At 38.6% G+C, this 24,278-nt stretch overlaps 1 protein-coding gene across 2 annotated transcripts in view; it reads right to left on the reverse strand.

The window, feature by feature from the left end:
• Positions 1-207: 207 nt before the first annotated feature.
• The window catches only part of brd1a (bromodomain containing 1a), a 53,607-nt gene continuing 29,536 nt past the window's right edge, over positions 208-24,278 (reverse strand). Inside the window, exons 15-16 of one of the 2 annotated variants that reach the window (XM_077501505.1) lie at positions 715-776; positions 208-372 (exon numbers count right to left, since the gene is read on the reverse strand). In XM_077501505.1, the coding sequence (XP_077357631.1) occupies positions 320-372; positions 715-776 (115 nt within the window). In that variant the 3' untranslated portion in view covers positions 208-319. Of the gene's footprint in view, positions 373-714; positions 777-8,770; positions 9,057-24,278 lie in introns of those variants that run through there. The other variant, XM_077501504.1, reaches the window with a different exon arrangement.

Genomic DNA, 24,278 nt, shown 5'->3' on the forward strand with positions numbered 1-24,278 from the left:
TTGCACTTACCTCTCACTTGTGCGTTCTTGCAGTGATCCGATTTTGGGTCTACCAATCGTGGTCAAGTACCAGGAGCCCGTCTAACTCTCGGAGAAGACAAAAATGACATCTCACTTGTTGAACTTGTCGCCATTCACCTGTTGTGAGAGCTGCTCTGTTGTTCAGCCTTTCAAAGAAACGAAAAAAAAATGTAAAGCACGCAGTGGAATTGTGAAAGATATTTTACGAGCTGCCGCCGTCTAGCGGGAATTGATGTTGTTTGCGCTGGAGTGCAAATCACGCTGTCAGTTTCAGTGCGCCTGTCAGAGCAGAGAGACGTCAACGTGGGTAGAAAGGGGACGACAGCGAGCATACCGACATCGCATTCGAGTCTGCGGGGACGCAAAGTAGCCTTGAGCTGGGATACAAAAATTGTGTGTAATAATTAGAGCTGTCAAACGATTATGATTTTCTTTGAATCACATTAATCACATCTTAGAATTTTGATTAATCACTTAATTAAAAAGTGTTTTTTTTTATCACAAATTTAAAGTGCACCTCTTGTGTGTTAATTTTTTCGACATTTATGAGGACATCTTCAAAATTTTTGATCCACTGCAGTTATAATTACTTGTATTGTTTAAAATGGAGAAAAACAAAATAAACAAAAAAAAACAAAAAAAAACAATGGTTTGACAATGGTTTGACATGAACAAATATACTGAATGTCATACGTAGTGGAGGCTGATGTCCGTGGATCTCATCCTGCTTCTTCTGCTTCTGAGATGTCCATAACCTGTTGGAATCGAGAGGTTTCTGGGGTTGGTGTAAGATTCGGGTTTTGTAACCATGTGAGTGGTAGGTGGTGTTTAGTTGGTCCTGAATTTCATTTTGATTCATCTTTCTTTCCTTTGACCTTTCCTCTGGTCTACTGGCCTTCTGAACTTCAGGACTCTGCCGAGACTGAAGTATCTGGTTAAGGTGAAGGGTAATGGGATTTTTATTGGGTTTTAGGTGAACTAATGGGTACTAATTCACACAAATTCACCCACGCACACATACACACACACACACACACACACACACGCACGCACGCCCACATTAAAAAAAAAAAAAGAAAGAAAAAAAAAGAAAAGAAAAAAGGAGAGCAGTGATGATGATATGCTGAATCGGTAAAACTGCCAAATGAACAATTCTGAGCTCTTTTAATTAAAAAAAAATGAATGTCATACACTTAACATTTATTAAATGCTTTACTTTAATACATGGCGTTATGTTTATTGCTCAAACAACCTGTGCTCCCTTTAACGTAATCATCTGCAGTCAGCTAAAGGATCATGTGCGGTCAAAATTAATAGCGTGATTAATCTGCGTTAATACATGATTAATGCGATCATTTTTTTTAATTCATTAATTTGATAATGCTTTAAAACTTGATAGCCCTAGTAATGATACTGCATGCATACGTTCAAGGCCTCCCCGCTGCGCTGAGAGTGAGCTCAGAGAATGTGTTGGGAACACAGTGCCTGTTCGATAACTAAGCTGGATTGACGACATGGCATTTTCCTTTATGTTCTGTCTAGTTCTCCAACATCAACGTTTGGGCATTTCTTGACTGTTCTCTCTCCACTGATGGTGACATGACTGCATCATCAGGATGAAGTGCCAAACATTTGCTTTAAAGGGACACTTGAGTCATTGAGCCATTTTCAGCAGTAAAAAGTTCATATTTTTTCTACAATGAATGTGTAGCATCATTATTTTTCATGTACGATTAATACCTTTAAAAAGTAATTTTTCCACTTGCTGTCGACTGATGATGACATCACCTGTGCTGAGGAAGTAGGTAATGACCAATCATGGCTCAGAAAACAGGTGAGCCACGATTGGTCGTTACCTACTCCCTCAGCAAAGGTGATGTCATCAGTCGACAGCAAGTGGAAAAAAAATACTTTGTAAAGGTATTAATTGTACATGAAAAATAATAGTTATCAAATTAATTCTGCACAAAATATGAACTTTTCACTGCTGAAAATTGTTCAATGAGTCAAGTATCCCTTTCAACTCTTAGAGAGGACTTTAAGATTAAATGTTAGACGCCATGAATGAGTCGCTAAAATCCAGCAAGTCTCCAGATTTTCGAGCTGGTGTTCTTGCTGGCTATTGCGATCTCACAGACTCAACTCTAAATTTCCTTCCCACGATTTTACAGGATAACTGGATGAAACGCAACGGGCAAATGGAGCACTCAGTTTGATTCCCTACACAAAAAAAGAAAAATGGAAGAGAACGCTGTCAAGCATGACAGACTGTTTTGCGCCCGTATCCCACAGGATAGTGATCGGGATTGGCGTCGCAGAACCTTGTGGAACAAATGGGTTGAACTTGTCTACCCTGAAAGCGATTGTCTTTTGATATTTTTCTCTTGCTCTTTTCTTAAGAGTGGGACAGACTCTGTGTGTGGAAAAAGAATCATGCTTATATGTTAGCAAAAGAAAAAAAAAATCACTCGCAAGTGCAACGACAGCAGTGAAGGAAATCAATTTTTGTTCATTTCAGTAAATGGACTTTTTTTGGTTTGTTTTTTCAGGAAGGCAATTTTTTTTCCACTTTTCTGTCTTGTGAACACAACATACAGTATGTGTGGTTGGCAGTTTTTACACAGTTGCTATATTTTTATTTGCACACTCCTGCTACTAACTGTGTCTCAATTAAGGCTGTCCTCAACTCGTGTCTAATGAGGGTTGTCCATTCCAAATCACCCAAAATTGCTGTACTTGTTGATAGTTAATGGCACAACATTAACTTTCCAATTTTAGGTCAATCAGTGCGGGAATTTGGGAGCTACAATCCCGCCAAGTTTTCAGCAAAAACTGGTACATGACCACTTTCTTTTGAATCTTCACAAAACTATTGTTGGACAGAGAAATCAACAAGGATTAAAAAAAAAATGTAATCATTTAGAAGATTGGTGCAATTAATTGACCTTGTGGATCACATGATCCTAACCAAATTCTCATGAAACAATCTCACACGTTTCAGTGATGTAAAATGTTTTGTTTAGCAACAATAAGAAATTAAGGTACATACCCTCAGAGAGATATTCATTAAAAGTAGAATCTTCATTGAATATTCAATGAACCCTCATTAGAAATGTCAAAATTCGGCAATCAGCCCCCACACATCCTGCCTCCAATGACCTAAAATTTGAGATTTAGTGTTGTGCCATCACCATCAACAAGTCAACCAAGTTTCAGGAAAATTTAAATCTGCTTGGTTAAAATGTTCAGATTATTTTAGGTGATTTGGCATGAAAGGGCCCGGGAGTTGCACACACCATAATTTAAAATGGTCAATTTACACTGGAGCAAAAAAGTACCACATCAGCATTTTTACACCAATATTTCTATCGCTGAATTTACAACAAATTCTTCCAACATGAACTCAATTTAACACAATTTTGCCCCCACCATCAAAGAAAACCTGCCCAAGAGGTAGAAACAAAAAGAAAGACATCAAATTATTAACACTCTGCAACAAAAAAGAAAGAGCATGACAAGGCCACAAATGTTGCAATCCAAACAAAAGACGTGTTGTTTAAAAGGCTTAGCGTAGGCTTAACCAAGGATCTATTACCAGACTCCCTACAAACAAACAGCAGAAAGCAAAATGGCTGCCCATCTAACACCATAAACTAAATAACCAGCTACATATTTCATTTCTGTGTTCATAAGGCCTACAGAGTTCATATAATTCAAAATTTGACAACATTTTTGAGCAAAATACGTAATCCCTTCCATATTTGCAGATAACTATTCACAAATTCGCACAACAGGTTTTTCTGTGTGGCCAATGTCCAACTATTTGCTGACAACATCACTTGTATTGTTTTGTGTATTAATATTTATATAACATTTTTAGTGCATGCCAATCCAACCACCATCACACATGACGTCCAGTCAGAAGTCAACACATTTCAGTGTGCTTAATTATTTTCATTGTTGGTACTCTAAAAATAATAATTTAAAAAAAAAAAGTCACCCCTAGCAAGGTATATTTATGTAAAGGTTGCACATGTTTTCAACTGAAGGATGGAAGTCAACGATTTTCACTGTAGCATATCCGTAGTGCAATTCTTAATGAGCTATGTGGAAAAGTTATTTTTTTTTACCAGCTTGGATCGACTTTACATGGTTGGCAACATTTTCCAACATTAAATGGACAACATAAATTGATGCCCGGGACAGGATCAATTTGCATTTCGGGTATTAAATCTGTCTGCAAGCGCTCCTTTGGGTATGAAAGCGTTTTGATGAATGCCTCCTGGACACATTACAGCGTTGGAGCGTCTGTCTGGTAAATATGAGCTAAGCCCGATCAATAATCTCAAGCAAAGAGAACGCTTAAGATCGTCCCAAATTGACTGTCACTTGTCAGAATAGATTTTCGTCTCCTGTTCCTCCCCTGGGTTTAGACGCACGCTCGCCCGCTTTATGTGTGCACGCGTGTCAGCGTGCGCACGCGTAACGAGGTTTTTTTTGCTGGAGTACTGGAGGCGTATTAGCGCAACAATGTGTGCGTTTAGTGAGGTTGTGTGCAACGGAGGCACGCGCTGGCGTCCCCTGCCTATTGACTGCAACTGTTTACAGTGCTGACACACGCAGCCTGGTCAAATAGACAGAGAGATAATCCATGCAAATGGAACAGGGGGATCTCTCGCCATTCGAGGGGGTTGTCACGGCGATACGAGGCTAATTCAAAACATTAGCAAGTGGTTTGTTTAGCAGCGTGCAAGTTGTGTGTTTTGAATGTATCCCTCAACCTAAAAACAGTTGGTTAAAAAATAACCCAACTATGAGTCAAAAATGGACCGACCCTCTACTTGGGTCATTTTAACCCAACTTCAGAGTCAAGAAATTGGTCTTTTAGTGTAAAACAACTCATAAATATTAGTCAGATCCTTTACTTGGGTCAAAAAAGTGTGTCATTTTGTCTGAAACAACCCAGAAAGTTGGGTCAAATTGAGCCATAAAGTGGATCGGTCCATTTCTGATCCATAATTGGGTTACTTTTGACCCAACTGTTTTTTAAGTGAATGCATTATGGCAAGGACGATGGAAATGGATTATCCAAATTTCATTTAAGTGAAATTGGCCACTACGTTAAAGGGATACTTGACTCATTGAGCCACTTTCAGCAGTAAAAAGTATATACTTTGTCTATAAATAATGTGGTAACTTCATTATTTTTCATGTACAATTAGTACCTTTAAAAAGTAATAATTCTACTTGCTGTCGACTGATGATGGCATCACCTGTGCTGAGGAAGTAGGTCACGACCAATCATGGCTCAGTTTAATGACCAAACCCAGAAAACATGTAAGCCATGATTGGCCGTTACCTACTTCCTCAGCACAGGTGATGTCATCGTCAGTCGACAGCAAGTAGAATTATCACTTTTTAAAGGTACTAATTGTACATGAAAAATAATGAAGTTACCACATTATTTATAGACAAAGTATATACTTTTTACTGCTGAAAGTGGCTCAATGAGTCAAGTATCTAAGTATACTTACACATTTTGATCGCATTTAATTTAAGAGTTGTGTCACGACTCGGGTCATGCAGGGGTAATGTTTGGGTCTTGACTCATGACTGGGGCACGCCAGGGTTAAGTTTGGGTCATGACCGAGCGGTCAAGTGTCTATGTTGTACTGTTGTAACAAGTGTCTGTTTTAAACTGATGTAACTGGCATCTAATTTTGACTGGTTTTAGGCGATGTGATGCCATGTGATGTCAGGAACTATGTGATGTCAAGGATCTTTAATCTCTTTACTGGGTCAACAGCCAACCAGATAATTCCTTGTCAGTACTGCTCCCCCCATGTCTAGCCACAACCAATGAGATCGATACACTGTCTATTTAAGCAAACTGAGAAGTGTGCGTGTTTGTCGGATTATTACCTGCTGTGTTCCTCTGTGCATCTCCGCAGCCCAAGGGGCTTGGCGTCTCGTGATTCTCAATGCATTCTCGTTGTTTTTGTTTAGCCAAGTTGCATGAATAAAGAGTTAAAATCGTATTTGTGTCTGCGCTTTTGGGATCAAACCCACAGCAAATGACGAGTTCAGCATTTACAAACACAATGTTGAGTTTTGGCTAGGGACAGGCAAGGTATTAGTATTGGCTGGTGTCAGTATTCACAATGTTTTAGGATCACAAACTAGAAATGAGAAATTAGAAGAATAGCAAATTGTCATGAATTGCATGAAATTTTATGGTAAAACGCTACATTTAAAGTTTCCTTTAAACTTATCTGAAAGTTTAGGATGCTTGCATTTGATGTCAATGGAAGACGCTCCTCTAAAACAGAGTCAGTGGACTACGGTCAGTTTCACCCCAAAGACCAATTTGACACTGTTCATTAAATGGCTATGGCAGCTTTTAAGTCTTTTACAGCGCAAAAATCAATCGGCACACGTTTTAAGATTGCTGTAAGGAAGGTTCAAAATCCCAGAAATGAATTCTGTAATACAACAAAATGGATGTGTGTAAAATACACCAAGTGGTGGCTAATTTAAAACCGTAATATGGCATTTTTCCCCCCGCCACCTCTCCATCTCCTTGCCCTTCTCGACTCTTCATCATCGTCATCAGCACCCGCCGCAACAAACTCCAAAGTCTCTTAATTTCTGTCATGCTAATTGGAGCTGACAGACACAGCTAATTACGTGCAGATAATCTGCCGCATCTGACTAATTATAATTCCCATTAGCTGCCGATAATGCTCATTAGATTAACTTTCTCCTGGAGAAATTGGAAATAATAGGCCGGGGCCAAGCAACTTTTTTTTTTCTTTTTTTTTTTTCTTGGTAACGAATAGCAGCAGAGCATGTGTTTGATAAGAATTTGGCATTCCTCGTGGAAATAAGTTCACCACCTGATCCAAACACTACGTGAATTGAATGGACAATGTCAGGAAGTAGAGGATGGGAAGGTGACTTACTGAAAGCGTGTTTTTTTTTAGAATTAAAAAAAAAAAAGAAAAAAAAAAGATGGAAAAACTTTTGGTATTAGTGAGAATACAACATTATCTAGCACATTCCACAATTCCTGGTTTAACTAAGAAATTAGGTTCCAGTAATAAGTTCAATGAAAGTGTCTTTTAAATGCTTAAAAATAAAAAGTTTCTGATGCCCGAAGAAGGTCATCTATTGACGATGGGGTCCAAAGCCCAAAGATGCTCACGCAGGCCCTAGAAGCCGTATTTAATTTTAAAGTGTCACAATGACGTATTTATACATTTTTTTTTGTTTTTTTATGATAGAGCATACAGTAGGCTTTGATGCAGTCTCTCAACGGCAGTGAATGGGTGAAGCAATGGTAGTAATTACAAAAACAACCAGCAGGGGGCAGCAGAGTATAAGAGATCAACCAAGGCCATGTTGAAAACAAGCTGTTTTCGCCACAATTCTGAACAGACTTGTGAATAATTATAAACTTCGCTATATTCTCATGCTAATTGCTGCAAAACGGAAACAGATAGAAATATGCTTTTTTTTCCCTGATGAAAGACGAGACTATCCTTATTTTGGTAGGTTCCATGTTTTTATAGCAATAGAACACAATATTCTGTGGGCCTTGCAAAATCAAAACAGCTGGGAACGAAGGTAGTTGCTTCAATGAAAATGGCTGCTGGGAGTGAATGAGTTAAGCATCAAGTGATTCATTTAATCTACAGAGTGTACTTAACATTTTATTTCTCTCTCACACGCTCACAAACACACTGCTCAACAGTTTCCCGATGATGAGTGATCAAATTGTCCATTGGGGGGGAGAGCTGACAGCACCTGGAGGTGCCAAAATGAAAAGCCTGTGATGAGAACGAGACGAGATGATATCGCAGAGTGGATGTGCGCTACCTTTCACTGTGACGGGACAAAAAGGGAAGCTGGGTTGTTGCATGTATTCATCTTTTTACCGCTTCCCCTGGGGGCTGCCACTAATCCACAGTGTGACAATGACTGTATGTCGCTGCGTACACGTGTTCTCTCTTTTGAAAAGTTGTGCGTTTTGTCCATCCGACTAGCATTTCTGACACGCAGCATTGACATGAAGTAAGAAAAAAAAAAAAAAAAAGAACATCCACTTGTGTTCGTGATGGATCCTCACTCCAAACAAGACGTGGGCCATTTGTGAGCTTAAAGCAACTCTGCTGCGAGTAACTGGCATGTATTTGAAAAAAGTCAAGACTGAAACCATAGCAACAATTGTTTTAGCCATGGGAGAACAGTGGTTTGTAAAGCCTGCCTTAACTTGTCTGACAGAGATATTCACCCTGGTTATAAATCACGGCTTTGATGTGTCCTTCAAACACGTTTATATAAATACAAAAAAGGACTATTTCAGAGCCAACATTGCCAATGTCAGGACAAAGGAGAATAATGCTGCTGGTTCCCAGAGTTAAAGTCATGATTCTAATCATACAGCACCTCTGCTGGTCATAGCACTGTACTGCGCTTAATTCTACCCCATTTTCTTGATTGATTTCCAGTAAATTAGACACAATGAACTAAATTTTTAGTAACTAATTCATTGATTATTGTAGCCATCCCTGCAAATCAGTAATGTGACCAACATCAAATATTAATTTACAGACACAAAACCCGATTAAAAATATTTATTTGATGACATCAATAATAATAATAATGCATCAGATTTCCATAGCACTTTTCTGGACACTCAAAGACGCTTTACAATGAATACATTATTCATTCACTCACACATTCACACTCTGGTGGCAGTAAGCTACTTAGGTAGCCACAGCTGCCCTGGGGCAGGCTGACGGAAGCGCGGTTGCCATTGTGTGCCTGCGGCCCCTCCGACCACCACCAAACATTCGCACTTTTCAGACACCAGTGTGAGTGGCACTGGAGGCAATGTGTGTGAAGTGTCTTGCCCATGACTTTTTGGGGAGCACTGGGATCGAACAGCCAACCTTCCGGTTACTGGACGACCATCTCTACACCCTGAGCCACGGCCGCCATGCCACATCAGCCCTGGATCGTCTCTGATACACCTTCAATATTAAATATGTTTTCTCCATTGAAATGAATTGAAAAGCCCCCCAAAAAACAGACACAATGTACATCTTAAATAAAGAAAAACACTGTACGCATTGTATAAAACAAAAAAGATATAAGCCAGTTTTATCAAATATAATTATACTGCACCATTCATGTGACTTAAAGGGGCGTGGCCTAGTGAGCGAGTTCTAGTTAGTCGTAATCTAAGGAGGAGATTTTGTCGCCAATAAGGACTTGTAGCCTGAGCAATAAATTGCACTGACTGTAAATGTGCTAATCACAAAAATGGTTCAACAATGATCAATTTCACCTTTGAGCTTTTAATTGTTAATTTAATCCCAGTGCACATTTTATCAATCGCATGGTACCACCATTTGCATTTTCTTTCAAGCCGGCCCAAATTCACAGCGTTGAACATCAGAAATGCTTTGTAAAATATAAATGCAATCTTCATGTTAACTGAGATCAAAGTTGCTGCATGCATATCAAAAGCAACGGCCTAAGTCACTAAATGGCTCCAAAAAGTTCCGAAACCAAGTCCAAAGCAGAAATGTATTTGATGTTGAAACTTTTGGGACTACTAGCCAGGCCTGGAGTGACACTCTGCTATCTGCGCTGCTTGGAGCCGCTATTCTAGTCTGTACATTAATTTTCCCCGGCCGCTTTAATACATGACTAGAAACACCAAAACTAACTACATTACATTACACTCTGTGTACAAAATAACATGTTAAAGACACATAACACAACAACTGTTAGTCATAACGGCAACATAGCATGCTGGGAAAGCCTCCGTATCGCCAAAAATTTAGCTAGTGTGAATCGGTTTCAAATAAAGTGCGAACAGGAAGTGCCGTCTTAGCTGCCTAAATGTTGACAACTTGACAGCGCTTGATGAATCTAACTATTTACGTGTAAAATGTCTTCTCCCATTTTTATCTGTATTTGCCTCTTTTTTTTTAGCAATTTGAACTACAGTGTTCCCTCGTTTTCCCGTGGTTCCAAAAAATACCCGCAATCAGTGAAATCAGCAAAGTAGTTAGCTTTATTTTTTACATCTGTTATAAATGTTTTAAGGCTCGAAAACCCCTCACCACACAGTTTTTAAACTTCTCTCATTGAGGCATTGCTCTCTTATTTGAATATTCTCAATGTTCAAACCTTCATAAATTTTATAAAATAACTACAATAATGTAAAAAAAATAAATAAAATTTGCATGCAGAATTGCACTAAACATAATCCGTGATACAGCGAGGTTGCGAAAAGTGAACCACATTGTACACTATATTTATGTTCTCTTGTTGAAAAAAACGCTGAATATGGTTGGAGGGAACGATAAGCAATTTTAGGTTGATAAAATGGATATATCGTCATTCAAAGTGGGCAAGTCTCAGCCATAAAAAAAACTTCAGGGCTGAAAACGAGTCCCGTTTTGCAAAGACCCGAACTTGAGTGGAAAACACGACATTTACAGTGCACATGTACAAATACACACTTGAGTCCAAATAATGGAGCCGGTGGAATTGATCGTGTGGATGCAGATGGATAACGGCAATTGTTGATCACTTAATACATTTTAGGATCATTCAAAAAAGGCCCAACAGACTTTTAACACATTTGACAGAGAAACTGGCTCTGCCACATGGAAGCCTTTGCCAAATTTTGGACAGGGAAAAAAATCTCAAATCCAGTGTAAATGCAGCATATTAAATATTGAAAGTAGACCGATTTATGAATTGCTCCACGTGTAACCAGATAGATGGGAATGACATTTGGTTGGAGGATCATCAGGCCCATTTCCGCATTTCAACCCTCCTAACTGCACAAATGCAGGCCTTTAACGACCACGTATCTCATTGCGGTCGCCGTTACAAGCGACACAGTAACACTTTAAAGTGCAGATGTCATTTTTATGAATATGGATTTGATGTGCACCGCCGACAGTCATCATTGGCAGTCATCAAGGATGGTGGTGGCGGCGGCGAGGAGGAGGGAGGCTCACGAGGACGTTAGCGAGTCCTTTAGCGCCGGTTGTGCTGAGTAAAGATGCCTGTTCACACCTAGGTTATTTTAGTTAACTAAAACTAACCAAAAAAACAACAACTAAAATTCAAAAAACAATTTCGTTTACGAAATAAAAATGAAAACGAAAATGCTTTTTAAAAAATGAAAACTAACTGAAACTACATTTGTTTTATGTTTACAAAACTATAATTATAGCAAAAATGTTCTTCGTTTTAGTCTTTGGTAATTAATTGAATGCATGAGCCTTTGGGGATGATTTTAAATGTGATTTTAAGTAGATTTATTTTGATATTAACCGGGAAAAGGACATTTGAAAGTGCGTCACACAGAAGTGATGTCGTCAGGCTGCAGCCAATAGAAAAGCACCTTCAGATGATGTCGCTCCCATCGTGTGTTCTTTTAAAATATTACGCACAAGTAATACACATTTAAAAAAAAAAAAAAAAGTCAAACTACTGAAACTAACTAAAACGAATCATTTATTAAATAAGCTAATAAAAACTAACAGAACCACCCTGAAATCTGATTAAAACTAACAAAATTTAAAAAAAAACTTCAAAACTTTAAAATTCAAAACAAAATCTAAACTAGCTAAAATGGAAAAATTCCCAAACTATAATAACCCTGGTTCACGCATAACTCGCACGGGATGATTATCGCGCTGCCTACCTGGCGCGGTGTGCTGATGAGAGGTGTAATCACCACGTGGAGAGGCGCTTGGCAGCACTAACGGCCAGGATGCCAAGCAAGACGTTTGGGGCGAAGGCCTCCATCCATCAAAACTAAGTGTACCCATGACCCCTTTTTGTTGGGCGGCCGATCACACGCACACAGACGCCATCAACACTCAACTCACACTCCATCATCGAGTCCACTCTGTCTCCATTTTGTTCTCTTCTCTTTCTGCCTTTTCCATTTTCTCCCTTATCCTCAAGTGAAATCCGACAATAATTGAAGCACAGTGTCCAGTCAATCTGTCTGTTTTTTGTTTTTTTTGTCCTGCCGCTGTTTGAATTTGGTCTTGCTTTCGACCTTTGACAAACGCTGCGGGATAACTCGCAGCAGAAATAAGAGCTCAGCTGTCGGCGGCGAGCGAGGGGAAGGACGACAGTCTTGTATTTGCATGAGCAGACGGGAGGTTAATAACACAAGCCCCCATCCTGACAAAGGAGGTAGGTGGGGGGGGTAAAAGTAGGTAGGAGGGATGGAAAGTGCTGATCCACCACTTTTGGCTCTTGAGAATCCATCAAAGACACACGGGAAGGAGTGTGGGAAGTAATTAGAGCTGAGGCTATATGATGGGTCTCCTGTACGACTCCACCCCGTTTCTCCTCTGCAGCCACTCTTCGACCAAACGGAGAAATGGACCAGTGGCAAGAACCACTAGTACACAGCGCTATCAGAAGATGACTGAAACAACTGGTTATAACGATTTAGGATATTTCATTATAGTTGGTTTTTATTTTTGTTATTTTTTTTCTTTTTTCAAGTCATTTTTAATTAGTATTTTTGAGTACCGGTAGGTTTGTGCATTTTTATATTTTTCTAAAAAGCTTCATTTTACTTAGTTGTCATTCATCATATATATATATATATATATATATATATATATATATATATATATATATATATATATATATATATATATATATATATATATATATATATATATATATATATATATTAGGGATGTAACGATAAGTTTGATATCACAATATTTAAAAGCAGCACATCTGTTGAAAAAGTCAGGTTGATTTCCATTTGTGCAGTTCTAGCACCCTCTGGTGGCTAGTTTTGTTTTGTTTTGTAGTGCAATTTAATTTTCATGAGGGATATTTTGGTCCTTCTACGTTTCAAATCTGCACTAATTATCAGATGGAGAACGAAATATGCCTGTGAAGTGAGTCAATATGTGGAGGAACTCAATGTGCGTGTGCATTAACAACATAATAATAATAAAACAATGTAACATTGCTGTTATGTACAAAAGCACAATATTGTGCTTTTTTTTTAGTATGAGCTCAATTTTTTACAATATTGTGACCTTTTTTACATTTTGCCAAACTCCCCACAATATCGTGATTATAGAATCTTGAGATTCATATCAAGATTCAGATGTTTGAATATCGTTACATCCCTAATATGTATGTATATATATATATATATATATATATATATATATATGTAAAAAAAACTTTACCACTTATATTCTGAAGTCTCGCTACAATTCTGAAACACTTGTTTGACCTTCTTTCTCCCGTACAGTCAAACAGTAATTAATACATTTAAAAGAAACCCCAAAAGCCAGAGTGAAGGACATTTTTTATAGTTTTGTTTTTTTTATAATTGTAAAATGCAGTTTCTGCTTTTTTTAAGCACCCTTTGATTTTATTCCATTAACAGAAATACTGTTTTAAATTTTAGTCCTACTTTTCTATAACTATATTTACCTTGGTCTACTCTAAACTAAATATTGTCACCTTCGGATCAAAACCTATTAAGTCACAATAGGGTAAATTTGATATTTTTTTTCAAAAATCTATACTTTTGATCATTCCACATGTGGTGTGAGAGTCATTTTTACAAAGTAGTGACCAATCGAAAGTGTTGAAAATGGATTTCACTCTCTGCTTTTGTTTTAATGGTTGACTACTCAACGACTGCAAACTAAATTGTTAAAAATGTTTTTAATAGCTAATAGAGTTTACAGTGTGACAAATGTGTTATTGTTGAGGCTGTGCCTTTTCAGTTTTTATAAAAGCAACTGCTGAGATATGTTAATCAGATTTGTTGTATGTACTCAGTGGTTATTAATGTGTTTAATCCATTTGCATTTGTGGATTTCACAATTCAAGAAAACTCAAGAAAAGGAACGATGTGTTATGTTCCCAACGTGATTAGCATAAAATGCCTCGTCAAGTGATTCTCCAATTAAAATTTATTTCTAATGTAAGGTTACAGGTTAAATTGTTTTAAATAGACAAACCATTTCTGTACTACTCACTATTTGCTCAAAGTACCGACTCATATTTTCAAAGTGATGCCAAATTAGTGGCGAGCATATGCAAATCAATTGTATTAAATGCGCACTTAGAAGGCAAAGACAAACAACATGGGAACGACTGTTTTACATGACGCCGGAGGAAGTGATGAAAGTGTTTGTGTCGGCTGCGAAGGCGTGACAGGGAAGGCATTTTTTTGTGTGTGTGGGAGGGGAGCATCAAACCTCGCTGGTGCTTTTCCGTCAGGATACCAAATGACTTTCTGACAAGAAAGCGCTTGTGAGCTGAAGATGGGGCAAAGTCGATTTCAAAAGACAAGAAAACACACCGAAAGTGTGTTATCACGCTGACACCTTGTCTGCATAAACTAAGCAAGGCCTTTTTGTGTTGTTGTTTTTCCTAATTCAGGGCAGAAAAGTGCAATTCACAAGTCACCACAAAGCATCGAATGCCATAATGAAGCTCCCTATTTTGGGATTGTTGCGGAAACCAAAAAACAGCCAACCCCTCCTTGCTATTCCGAGACGCTCTTCTGGCTTCATATCCTTGGATCATACCAACCCAGATACGCAAGTAGCGGGAATAGAAATGAACGCGTTGTTCTGTCAAATCAGGAACAAGGTTTTATTATTACCTCCACCAAGAACAAACACAGGGAGAGAAATATTGTTTGGTTGGTCAAAATAAAATATAAATAAATAAATAAATAAATAAATGGCACTGCGATTGGCTGGCAACCAGTCCAGGGTGTCCCCCGCCTACTGCCCAGAGCCAGCTGAGATAGGCGCCAGCACCCCCGCGACCCTTGTGAGGAATATGCGGTCAAGAAAATGGATGGATGGATGGATAAATAAATGGATTGACTTTTTTTTCCCCTCAACACAGCAATTACTGTGTTGTTTTCTTTTTAAACATGCGATAAATTAATCTGTATTATAATAAATTACCACTCCTTCCACTCCCACACAGGTCTTCGAAATTTGGTGTATTATGTTGAGTTACGCGTTTACCAAATATAGCCTTTTTAGGGTAACATCTACTCTATGAAATTTACTATGTATGTATAATTAGACAAATATATTCACAGAACAACAACAAAAACAAAAAATAACGATGAACAGCAGAGGGACAAAACACGGGAAGCCTGGTGGTACACCACAAAGAGTCACAAGTTTCTTCCAAAATGTACTGTGTTTGTTGTGGCCATATGCAACTAAGGTTTTTCTTTCCTAAGCAGAAAATCACAAATATTCTATATACATACCTCACCATACATATACTTTTATATACATATACATTGGGGATGTAATGATAATGGCAATATTGTGATATCGTGAGATTAAAACTGCCACAACATATAGTCATCGACATGTCACGATATTAAATAAAGCACATCTGTTCAAAAAGTTAGGTTGATTTCCATTTGTGAAGTTCTAGCACCCTCTGGTGGCTCATTTTTTAGTGCAGTTTAATTTTCACAAGGTATGTTTTGGCCCTTCTATGTTTAAAATCCAGGCTATTGGTCAGATGAAGGGGCACATAATATGCTTGTAAACCGCAAGTAAGTGACTATGTAAGTGAGTATGCAAGTGAGTGAGTATTAAGTCTTATTAGATATGTTGGGGGGTTTTTACATGCATTGTTGTAATGTACAAAAGCACAATATTGTGGGGGTTTTGTTTGTTTGTTTTTACTATGAGCTCTTTTTTTCACAATATTGTGACTACTTTTTTTTATCACCAACCTCCCCATAATATCATGATTATTATTGTATCGTGACCTTCATATCATGATATCGTATCGTGATTTTTGGATATCATTACATCCCTAATACACATATACATAAAGTTTACTATGTTTAGACTGGGAGAGTAAAATTTACTCTACAAAATCTACTATGTACTTGAGGGAAATCAAAATTGCTCAACCTAGCCTTGGTGGAGGTTTTCACTCAATTGCGTGCCATTCATGGAATCCATGGCAGCTTTCACCCGCACAATTGAGAAAGGAGTAGGAAGCAAAAAGCTTACATCCCAAGCCAAGGTGATAGATTAAAAGAGTGTATATTGAAAGGCACACAACTATAAATAGAGGAGGATCCATGGCAACCTGAGATTTGTTGTTTTGCTGTCAGACGCCGCCGAGAGCCAGCGAGGACTTAAATAACACCGGGAGATTGCTTTGTGCGAGGGGCCAAATCAAAAGAAATTACCCCTTTTCTATCACTTTGGGCCCACCGGGCAAGCACGTGAAATAGCCTCGCGTCTCGGGACCGCTGAGCCAATACGGTGGCGTCTTCCCAAACAGGGATGAGGAGCCGATTGGGAATGAGAGGGTTTAGTTGGATCGCAGGTGGCTCCTTGACCACCTAACTGTTTTCCACTCCATTCTTTCCTGCTGCTCCGCCCCCTCGCCTGTCTCTTCACATCTCTTAGCGGCGGACTGCTGTCACGCCAAAAGTCTGCTCTGGTGAGGGAAAAAAAAAATAGCCTTTCCTTTTCTTCCTCCACAGGTGGGACTGATCCAAAGTGCTGCGGAATTACAGTGCAATGAAAGGAATATGGAATTCGTACTGGGGGCGCCCTGAGGGTTTGATCCAATTTCTATCAAATTCACCTTGTTGATTTAACTTATTTTCCAGGCAAACAAGGGGAGGGAAAGAAACGGCTGCTTTTTCTGCATTGAATGTGACCTTCAGTCAACCTTTTCAGTTTTCACTCCCCCCTCACAACAACAGAATGCAGGACAGCGCTCGCGTCTCTCCTACACTCACCGTTCTCTGCCCGTGACGAGAGAGAAACAAGATGATCAGACTTTAATTGATTTCACTTTGGTAATCGTTTTGCGCACTTTTGGCTGAAATGTTTGGAAGTGCTTTCATGTGCTAGATGTTTGTGTTCAAGGACTAGGAGCAAGCAATATAACAGTTCTCACAACTAGACTAAGTGCAATTTCTGGAGACAATGTATGGGAATGCTTAAAGCTGAATGCTTATGAGGTAAATTGAAAGATAAATTCTGAAAATTACAAAGATTTAATTGAAGTTGAAAGATGAATAAGAAGAGAACTTGAACTGCAAGCTGTCTACGGTGGGATTATGAAACGATAGTCAGTTGGTATCAAACCATCGAATATACTAAAATGTGGTCCAAGCAGGGTTTCAACCCAGGTTCTCCATGGGGGAAGAAATTGCTCTAACGACTGAGTTAACTTGCCTTGTTCAAATTATTAAAAAAAATAATAATAATAAAATAAAACAGCCATCTGATGAAAGCTAACGTGCATTTAATCATTTCAGTGAAATTGCAATGCATTTCTTGATATGATAGTCAGTTGGTATACAGTTATATCACTAAGCATAATTGCCATGGATATATTTGCAATGTACAGTCAGACCTGGGATTCGAACCCAGGACCTCCGGATTACTGGACAATGCACTTAACCAAGTGATCCATTGAGCAGTATCAGAGAGCTGGTAATGATGATCAGTTGTATGTATGGAAGTGGGCGTGGAAAGTGGGACTTAAAAAAACTTCAATGACACTCTCATTGAAATTGAATGCGGAAAAGTTGATATTTAACTTAAATTGTGCGAGTACTATAAGTAATGTGGAATCAGATGATTTATACCCTGGAAGGCATGAATTTTTGAAGCTAGTTAAAATTTGAACGGTGTAAATCAGAATTATTATGTTGGAGTTGTGTCTTGGAAAATAAGGGAGGAGAATAAAAATCTGAATAGCATAGGTGGGATGCTTTCAGCATTCCCACAATTAATGTCGTAGGATTTTACAACCATAAAATTAAGCTATTTATTTTTTTCCTATATGCCTCTTGCAATTTTGTTTTTATTTTTCAAAACAGAATTTTACTGCCAGCTACAATGCTACTGGGTTTGTGTTTGTTTTTCTTCACATTGATGGAAGTCTTTGTTCACCTTAATTTGAAACTATGACAAAATACGCACGCAACTTACAGCAGAAGAAACATTTTTTTTGTACGACTTGCTATTTCACAAATGCTCATATTTCACTGAGCGCCCACAAGATGTTTGAATGTAAAAATTAAGACAAATATAATTCTTTGAAACACTAATTATTAAAGTTCCTTTTAGATGAAACGGAATTTATTAAATTAGTTATCTCAAAATTAAAAAAAAAAGGTGAAAATCTATGAATTTAAAGAACTCAACTCAAAATTAGTATTAATAATCTTTTTTGGACAATTATGTTGATTTTGTAATTGTGGAGTGTCCATCCATCTAACCATTTTCTTAACCGCTAGCTCCTCACAAGGGTCACGGGGGTGTTGGAGCCTATCCCAGCTGGCTTCGGACAGTAGGCGGCGTACACCCTGAACTGGTCGCCAGCCAATCGCAGGGCACACAGAGACGAACAACCATCCACACGCACAAGCACACTTAGGGACAATTCGGAGCGCCCAATTAACCTGCCATGCATGTCTTTGGAATGTGGGAGGAGACCGGAGTACCCGGAGAAGTAATTGTAGAGTGTAATAATTGAAATTGTAATTGAATTCCAATTAATTGCACAGCCCTATTGAGAACATTTGGGACCTTTTGCCAACTCCTGGATTAGGAGGTGAATCTATGGAGAGAACATGCTGCAAACCTTGACGAAGAGTTTTTCAAGTTACGAGCCTGTCGGGTGATACGATGGAAGGAAATCCAAGGAAAACCAATGAAGCCTGGACAATGATGCCCTCGCACGTGGGCAAGGACAGCCCCAGTCACGATGCATTATTTATTTATTTTTTGATCCAACGGGACGAATATTTAAACCAACAAATGAACTTGATCCACCTTGTCACATCACTCACTATGACCCATTTATCTTACATGATTGTACAAATTTGCGCATTTTGAGCCTCAAATCAAATGAAAATGTTGGGCTGGGCAAGTCACTGATGAAAAGTGCATAAAATGTTGATGAAAAAGCTTCACATGCACGACTTGTCAATTTATCCCAAGTGACGTGTTGTGATGAGGTGACGACGACACGCAAAGACCCCGTGGTGTTGTTTGTGAGAAATGCTGAGTGGAAAAGGAAACAAAAAAAAAGCAAAAAAAATCCTGTTGTCACAGCTTTGAGGTGTCAAATGCAATCTATTAATTTTTCTTCTTGTAAACAAGTGTCAGTTTCCAAATCACAAAGTGAACAATAAAAGCGTGGCTGGCAAGTGATGACTTTCACAGGTTGATTGTGACGTCGGGTACATTTTCTACCACGCAGCAGCTGTATTGTTTGGACTGCAAATAGAAAAATATAAAACAACATTTTATAAATGGAAATGGCAGACTGTTTTTGATTTTTTTTTTTCCTTTTTTTTTTTTTTAAGTTCCACTTGAGGCGGTCTGATCTTTGTGCAACTGCTGCGTTCTTCTGCAAGCGTTTTTATGCAACAATTTTCGTGAGAAAACTTTCAGGCTTGTTGAAAGTGACGATTTGCAATCTTTTCCTCAAGCAACGATTCATCACTGCACATTGGAAACTTCAGCTTCCAGCAAGCAGCACAGTTCATGATTAGGCCTGTCATGATCGGTACTGTCATCGACTTATCGCTCGATAAAGAAAATTGATATGGTAGATTTAAATAGTTTGTAAATACATTGAATTTAAGGTTCGCACCGCCATCAAGTGACCGTCTGCATTTGTAATCCAGTTTCGACGTGGTTGGCCGGCAGTGTTCAAAGCAAACAAGGTGAAGCTGCATTTAGCCGTTGTGCTGCAAGCAAATGGAATACGCTGCCACAAGAAGTGACGTCAGCACCAAGTGTAAATGATTTTAAATCCAGGTTGAAAACTATTCTTTTTTTCCATACCTATTATTAACGTATCTCAAAGTACTTTTAAATCTTCTTCACTACACGTTAATTTCTGAAGTAATTGTAGTAAGTTACATTTTATTTCATTGTCTTTACTTTTTTTGTGAATGCTATTAAAGTAAACGCTATACTTTTCATGATGTGAAGCACATCACGTTACCTTGTGTATGAAATACGCTAAAAAATACAACTGCCGTGGCTTGGCCTTATCTTGGTGCTCACTTTTGTTTGGTGGGCTGGGCAGGTCTGTTTGATCTCGGGTATGGATTCCAGCAGACAGAGGCTGATATAAAAAGCAATAAAAGAGGAGTTGGAGATGGGTGGAGGTGGGGGGTTGGGTTGAGAAATGCTAATTTCATATAACCCTATTTCTTGCCCCCGACTGCCAACACATCCTCAATCCGAGTACGTTAACTCGACAGAGAAAGACGACAAATTGCTACCCTTAAAGAGTGCTTCGTTCCTACAATACAAACACTTCAAACGGAAACATTTCAACATGTTAGAATCAAACGGAAATCTCCGTCTATAAACAGGACGGTCTCATTAAACTTAGAGTCGCTGCTGATCCTTCATGTGGCAGCACGAGCAAGCGAGAAGCAATTTACAAAAACGCGGAAGGATCCTGAAGAGAAACTGACGGGTCGTGGACGCTTTGATCGGCCTCGCCGCAGAAGCACAAACGTCTTAATGAGCTTTGACAGCGAAAGGAATCAACATTTACTTGCTACATTTTCGGCGACCGAGTGCGTCGTAGTGCTACTTTTACCCAAATGGGGAATTCCTTCCTGAAGCCGTTTCCTTCCCATGCAAAAAAAAAACAAGACAAGAGACTTCCTTACTTTCAAGCACTGTTAATTTTGACAATAAATTTTAAATTTAGTTTCAGTTAGTCTTTTGACTAAAATTAATTAGCATTTTAGTCATCTGATTGTATTTTAGTTTTAATCAAATTTTAGTCGGAGGAAATAGAGTAATTTTGGTCAAAAAAAAAAAAGAGCAATTTTAGTCGACTAAATTGACAGTTTAGTCTATTTTCCTTCAGCATACATTTAAACTTTTATACAGAAAATTATAACACCTATTTGTAACTGTAGTTTAACACGCAAGATGCATTTAATAAAACGGTGTTTATTAAATCATTTGCTCCCAAAAACGTATAAATGTGTTGTATTCTAAATGTGTTAAGTGTCCCAAAGACGTATTTATACGTTGTTGTTTTTTGTTTTTTTTTCATGCTAGAGCATACAGAAGGCTTTGATGCAGCCTCTCAACTGCAAGGAACAGTTCAAGAAAAGGTAGTTATTACACAAACAGCCAACGGGTGGCAGCAGAGTAAAGGAGATCAACCAGGGACATGTTGTGAATAATGATGAAACTTAGCTACATTCTGATGCTAACAGCTGCAAAACCGAAAGAGGTAGATGTATACTTTTTTTCCTGATGAAAGAAGAGACTTTAATCTTTCTTTTGGTAGGGTCCATGTTTCTATAGCAATAGAATACTATATTCTGTGGGCCTTGCAAAATCGGTCAAAAAAAAAAAAAAAAAACAGCCAGGAGTGAAGGGAATTGCTTCTGTGAAAATGGCTGCAAGTGACTGTGTTAAATGTTTCAATGAAAAAGTGCATAATTATTTAAGATTAATCTTACAGATGCACAATGAATGTAAACATGTTAATTTTTCCAACCCACGTTTCATTCCTTCTGATTGGATTGTGTGAATTTTCATCACTGTGTTGTTTTCATTTTAGTCATTGACGAAATTGTCAGTCAATTTTAGTTATGGTTATAGTCTCAATGAATAGCTTCTTTTTTACGGTAGTTTCCGTTTAATTTTCATCGGGGAAAAAAAAAATCTGACAAAAACGATGACAAAAAAGTTTCGTCTCGTTGTTGTTCATGAACTAAAATGTCCATAGATATTAGTCTGTTTTTTATTAATGAAGTACGTTTTCGTCTCGTCTTCATTAGTCGATGAAAATGCATACTGATTGAGTTCCACTTATTGTTTATTTATGAGGCTTTTAGTCTAGTCTAGTGAAAAAAATGTGCGTTGACAAAATTATTTTTGTTTAGTTTTTGTTGACAAAATTAACACTAGTATGCAGATGAAATTGTGGTCGACAACGTGCAAACACACCAAAGTAGGTAAAGTCCATTAAAAAGCTGACACGTTTCATTTAGCTGCTCTTTTTTTTTTTTTTTTTTCCTTTCTCCGTTTTGAGTTCAGCAAGACAGCGGCTGGTGCTGGTGGGGGGACTTGCAGGTAATTATTCCCAAATATACGCCGGGAGATCAGCCTTGATATTTGTTCGCTCGCTAGCGGAAGACACAAGAGGACGCAAGAAGCATCTAATTTTAGTCCTGCACCAAGTTGAAGCTTGCAGGTGTGGAACATGGCCCCGAATCTGACAAGGTCTGAGTTATGTTTCGGGTCAAGTTCAGGGGCGCCTTGTCAGCGCCAGGCTACAAGCGAGAGAAACTTTGGAAACTTCACTTTTGCAAACTCTTCTTTGGTAAAGGAAGAACTACTAGATACATATTAGATATTGGATCTCATCTAATAAAGCAAGTGGCCAGGATAGAGTACATACCTACGATTCTAAACAACCCATCTAGCCTGTCCTGTTGTTTGTGTGTGTCTACGCGCTTGCCGCACACGCACAAACAAGATCGAAAGCCGTTGTTTCCCCTCTGGGGCGAAATAGGAATCTATCTTGCATTTGCCTCCCTGGCGGCGAGGGAGAGATAAGACGGGACAGCGCGGTAATGTCAGCCCTCCGCCAGAATGAATAAGACCGGTACGGCGGTCTCTCGGCTTGTTTTAAAGGATGTTCCCGCCGCAGATCTGCACCAGACAAGTCCACTATCTCAAAAGGCCAAGGAGAACGGGGGCCTTCTTCATTCGAGAATGTTAAATGGCGACGCGGCGACAGCGAGCCGTTGGGTATCTTTAACGGCAGTGCCTCAGGAATTGATAGCGACGGGAAACCATCTCTTTATGTAGATACTGACGGCGGATGTCAGCGTTAGCCCAAGCTGCCATTGATCAGTCCTTGATGTAGATGTTGATGCAAGCACGCAGCTTTGTGGAATTTCTGACAATCGGCTGAAGGCATCTAAAGGCAAAGTATGGGCGGAAGTGTCAGTCAATCGATTGATTGACGAGTTAGATTTGTGTTAACCGCGTGGAATTGATCGATTGTGGCTTGAAGCAGGTCTATAAGAACAAAACGGCGTCTCTCGAAATTGACTTGGTTCGAGAAGATGCTGTCGTTAACCATTGGTTCAAAATATGACATGGAACTTGCTTTATCGTGATGGGAAAATAAGACACGAAAGAAGAAATTTAATCTTTGAGCAGAATTTACTGGGGGTAATTCAAAGATTCAAACTTTGCTGCTGGGGTTAAAAGTCAGGTTACATGGAGAAGTTGAATTATGGGCAGTAGCATGACCAGCAAAACAAACTCCGCCATTTGTGAGGCATAGGTACCAAAACGTGTTGCTAACTCTTTTACTGCCACACTTTATCATAAAAACAACCCCGACAGTGCCAGCCAATTTCGAGCATTTTAACTCACCTTCAAGGCAAACAGAATATTGTGTGCTATTACTACGTAAACATGGTGGATAGGCTACCACATGAAAGATTGCTTTCCATTCTTTCATTAGAAAAAAAGTATGTTTCTACCTTACTCTGTTCTTTAGTAATCACCATTTGAAAATAGGTCATTTGAGTAACATTGAGCGAAAATTGAAAAGATAAAGAGAAAAGTTTTTTTCTGAAAAGATACATTTTCTCCACAACAGTGACTTTGAAACTAATATTTTTTGTTTAGTGACATTCTGTGAATTAGAGTTAATGTGACAAAGGCTTTGAAACATTTACGTCATCCTTGAAAACATTCTATTTCATCCGTTTCATCATAATTTCATACACCGGCAGCCCATTGAAAAGAAATACAATGCTGCCATCTCCGGGCCATAGTTAGTGGGTGTCTTTGATTTCACAACCCCTTTGATCAGGCAGCACTGCACTAGACGTTGCAAAGCCGATTACAAAAAAAAAAAAAAACATGTAGTCGACGTCAATTAACGTTTATGGCGGCATACATCGTGATTTTAATAAACATTATTAAACGTTTTTGGCGGTAAATGAGTGAATAAGTAAATCAAATATTCCACCAACTACGATCCCAAAACAATTTGCTATATTACTTGAAACTCAAGCTTGAGCTCAGAATAGGATACACATACAAAAAAGCAAAAACTGAATATTAATACTGTCTATTTTGTTTCCTCGTCTACCTTAAAACATGAGACAGTAACGTATTTAC

The sequence above is a fragment of the Festucalex cinctus genome, chromosome 16 (genome assembly GCF_051991245.1).
Source record: "Festucalex cinctus isolate MCC-2025b chromosome 16, RoL_Fcin_1.0, whole genome shotgun sequence".
Taxonomy (NCBI): domain Eukaryota; kingdom Metazoa; phylum Chordata; class Actinopteri; order Syngnathiformes; family Syngnathidae; genus Festucalex; species Festucalex cinctus.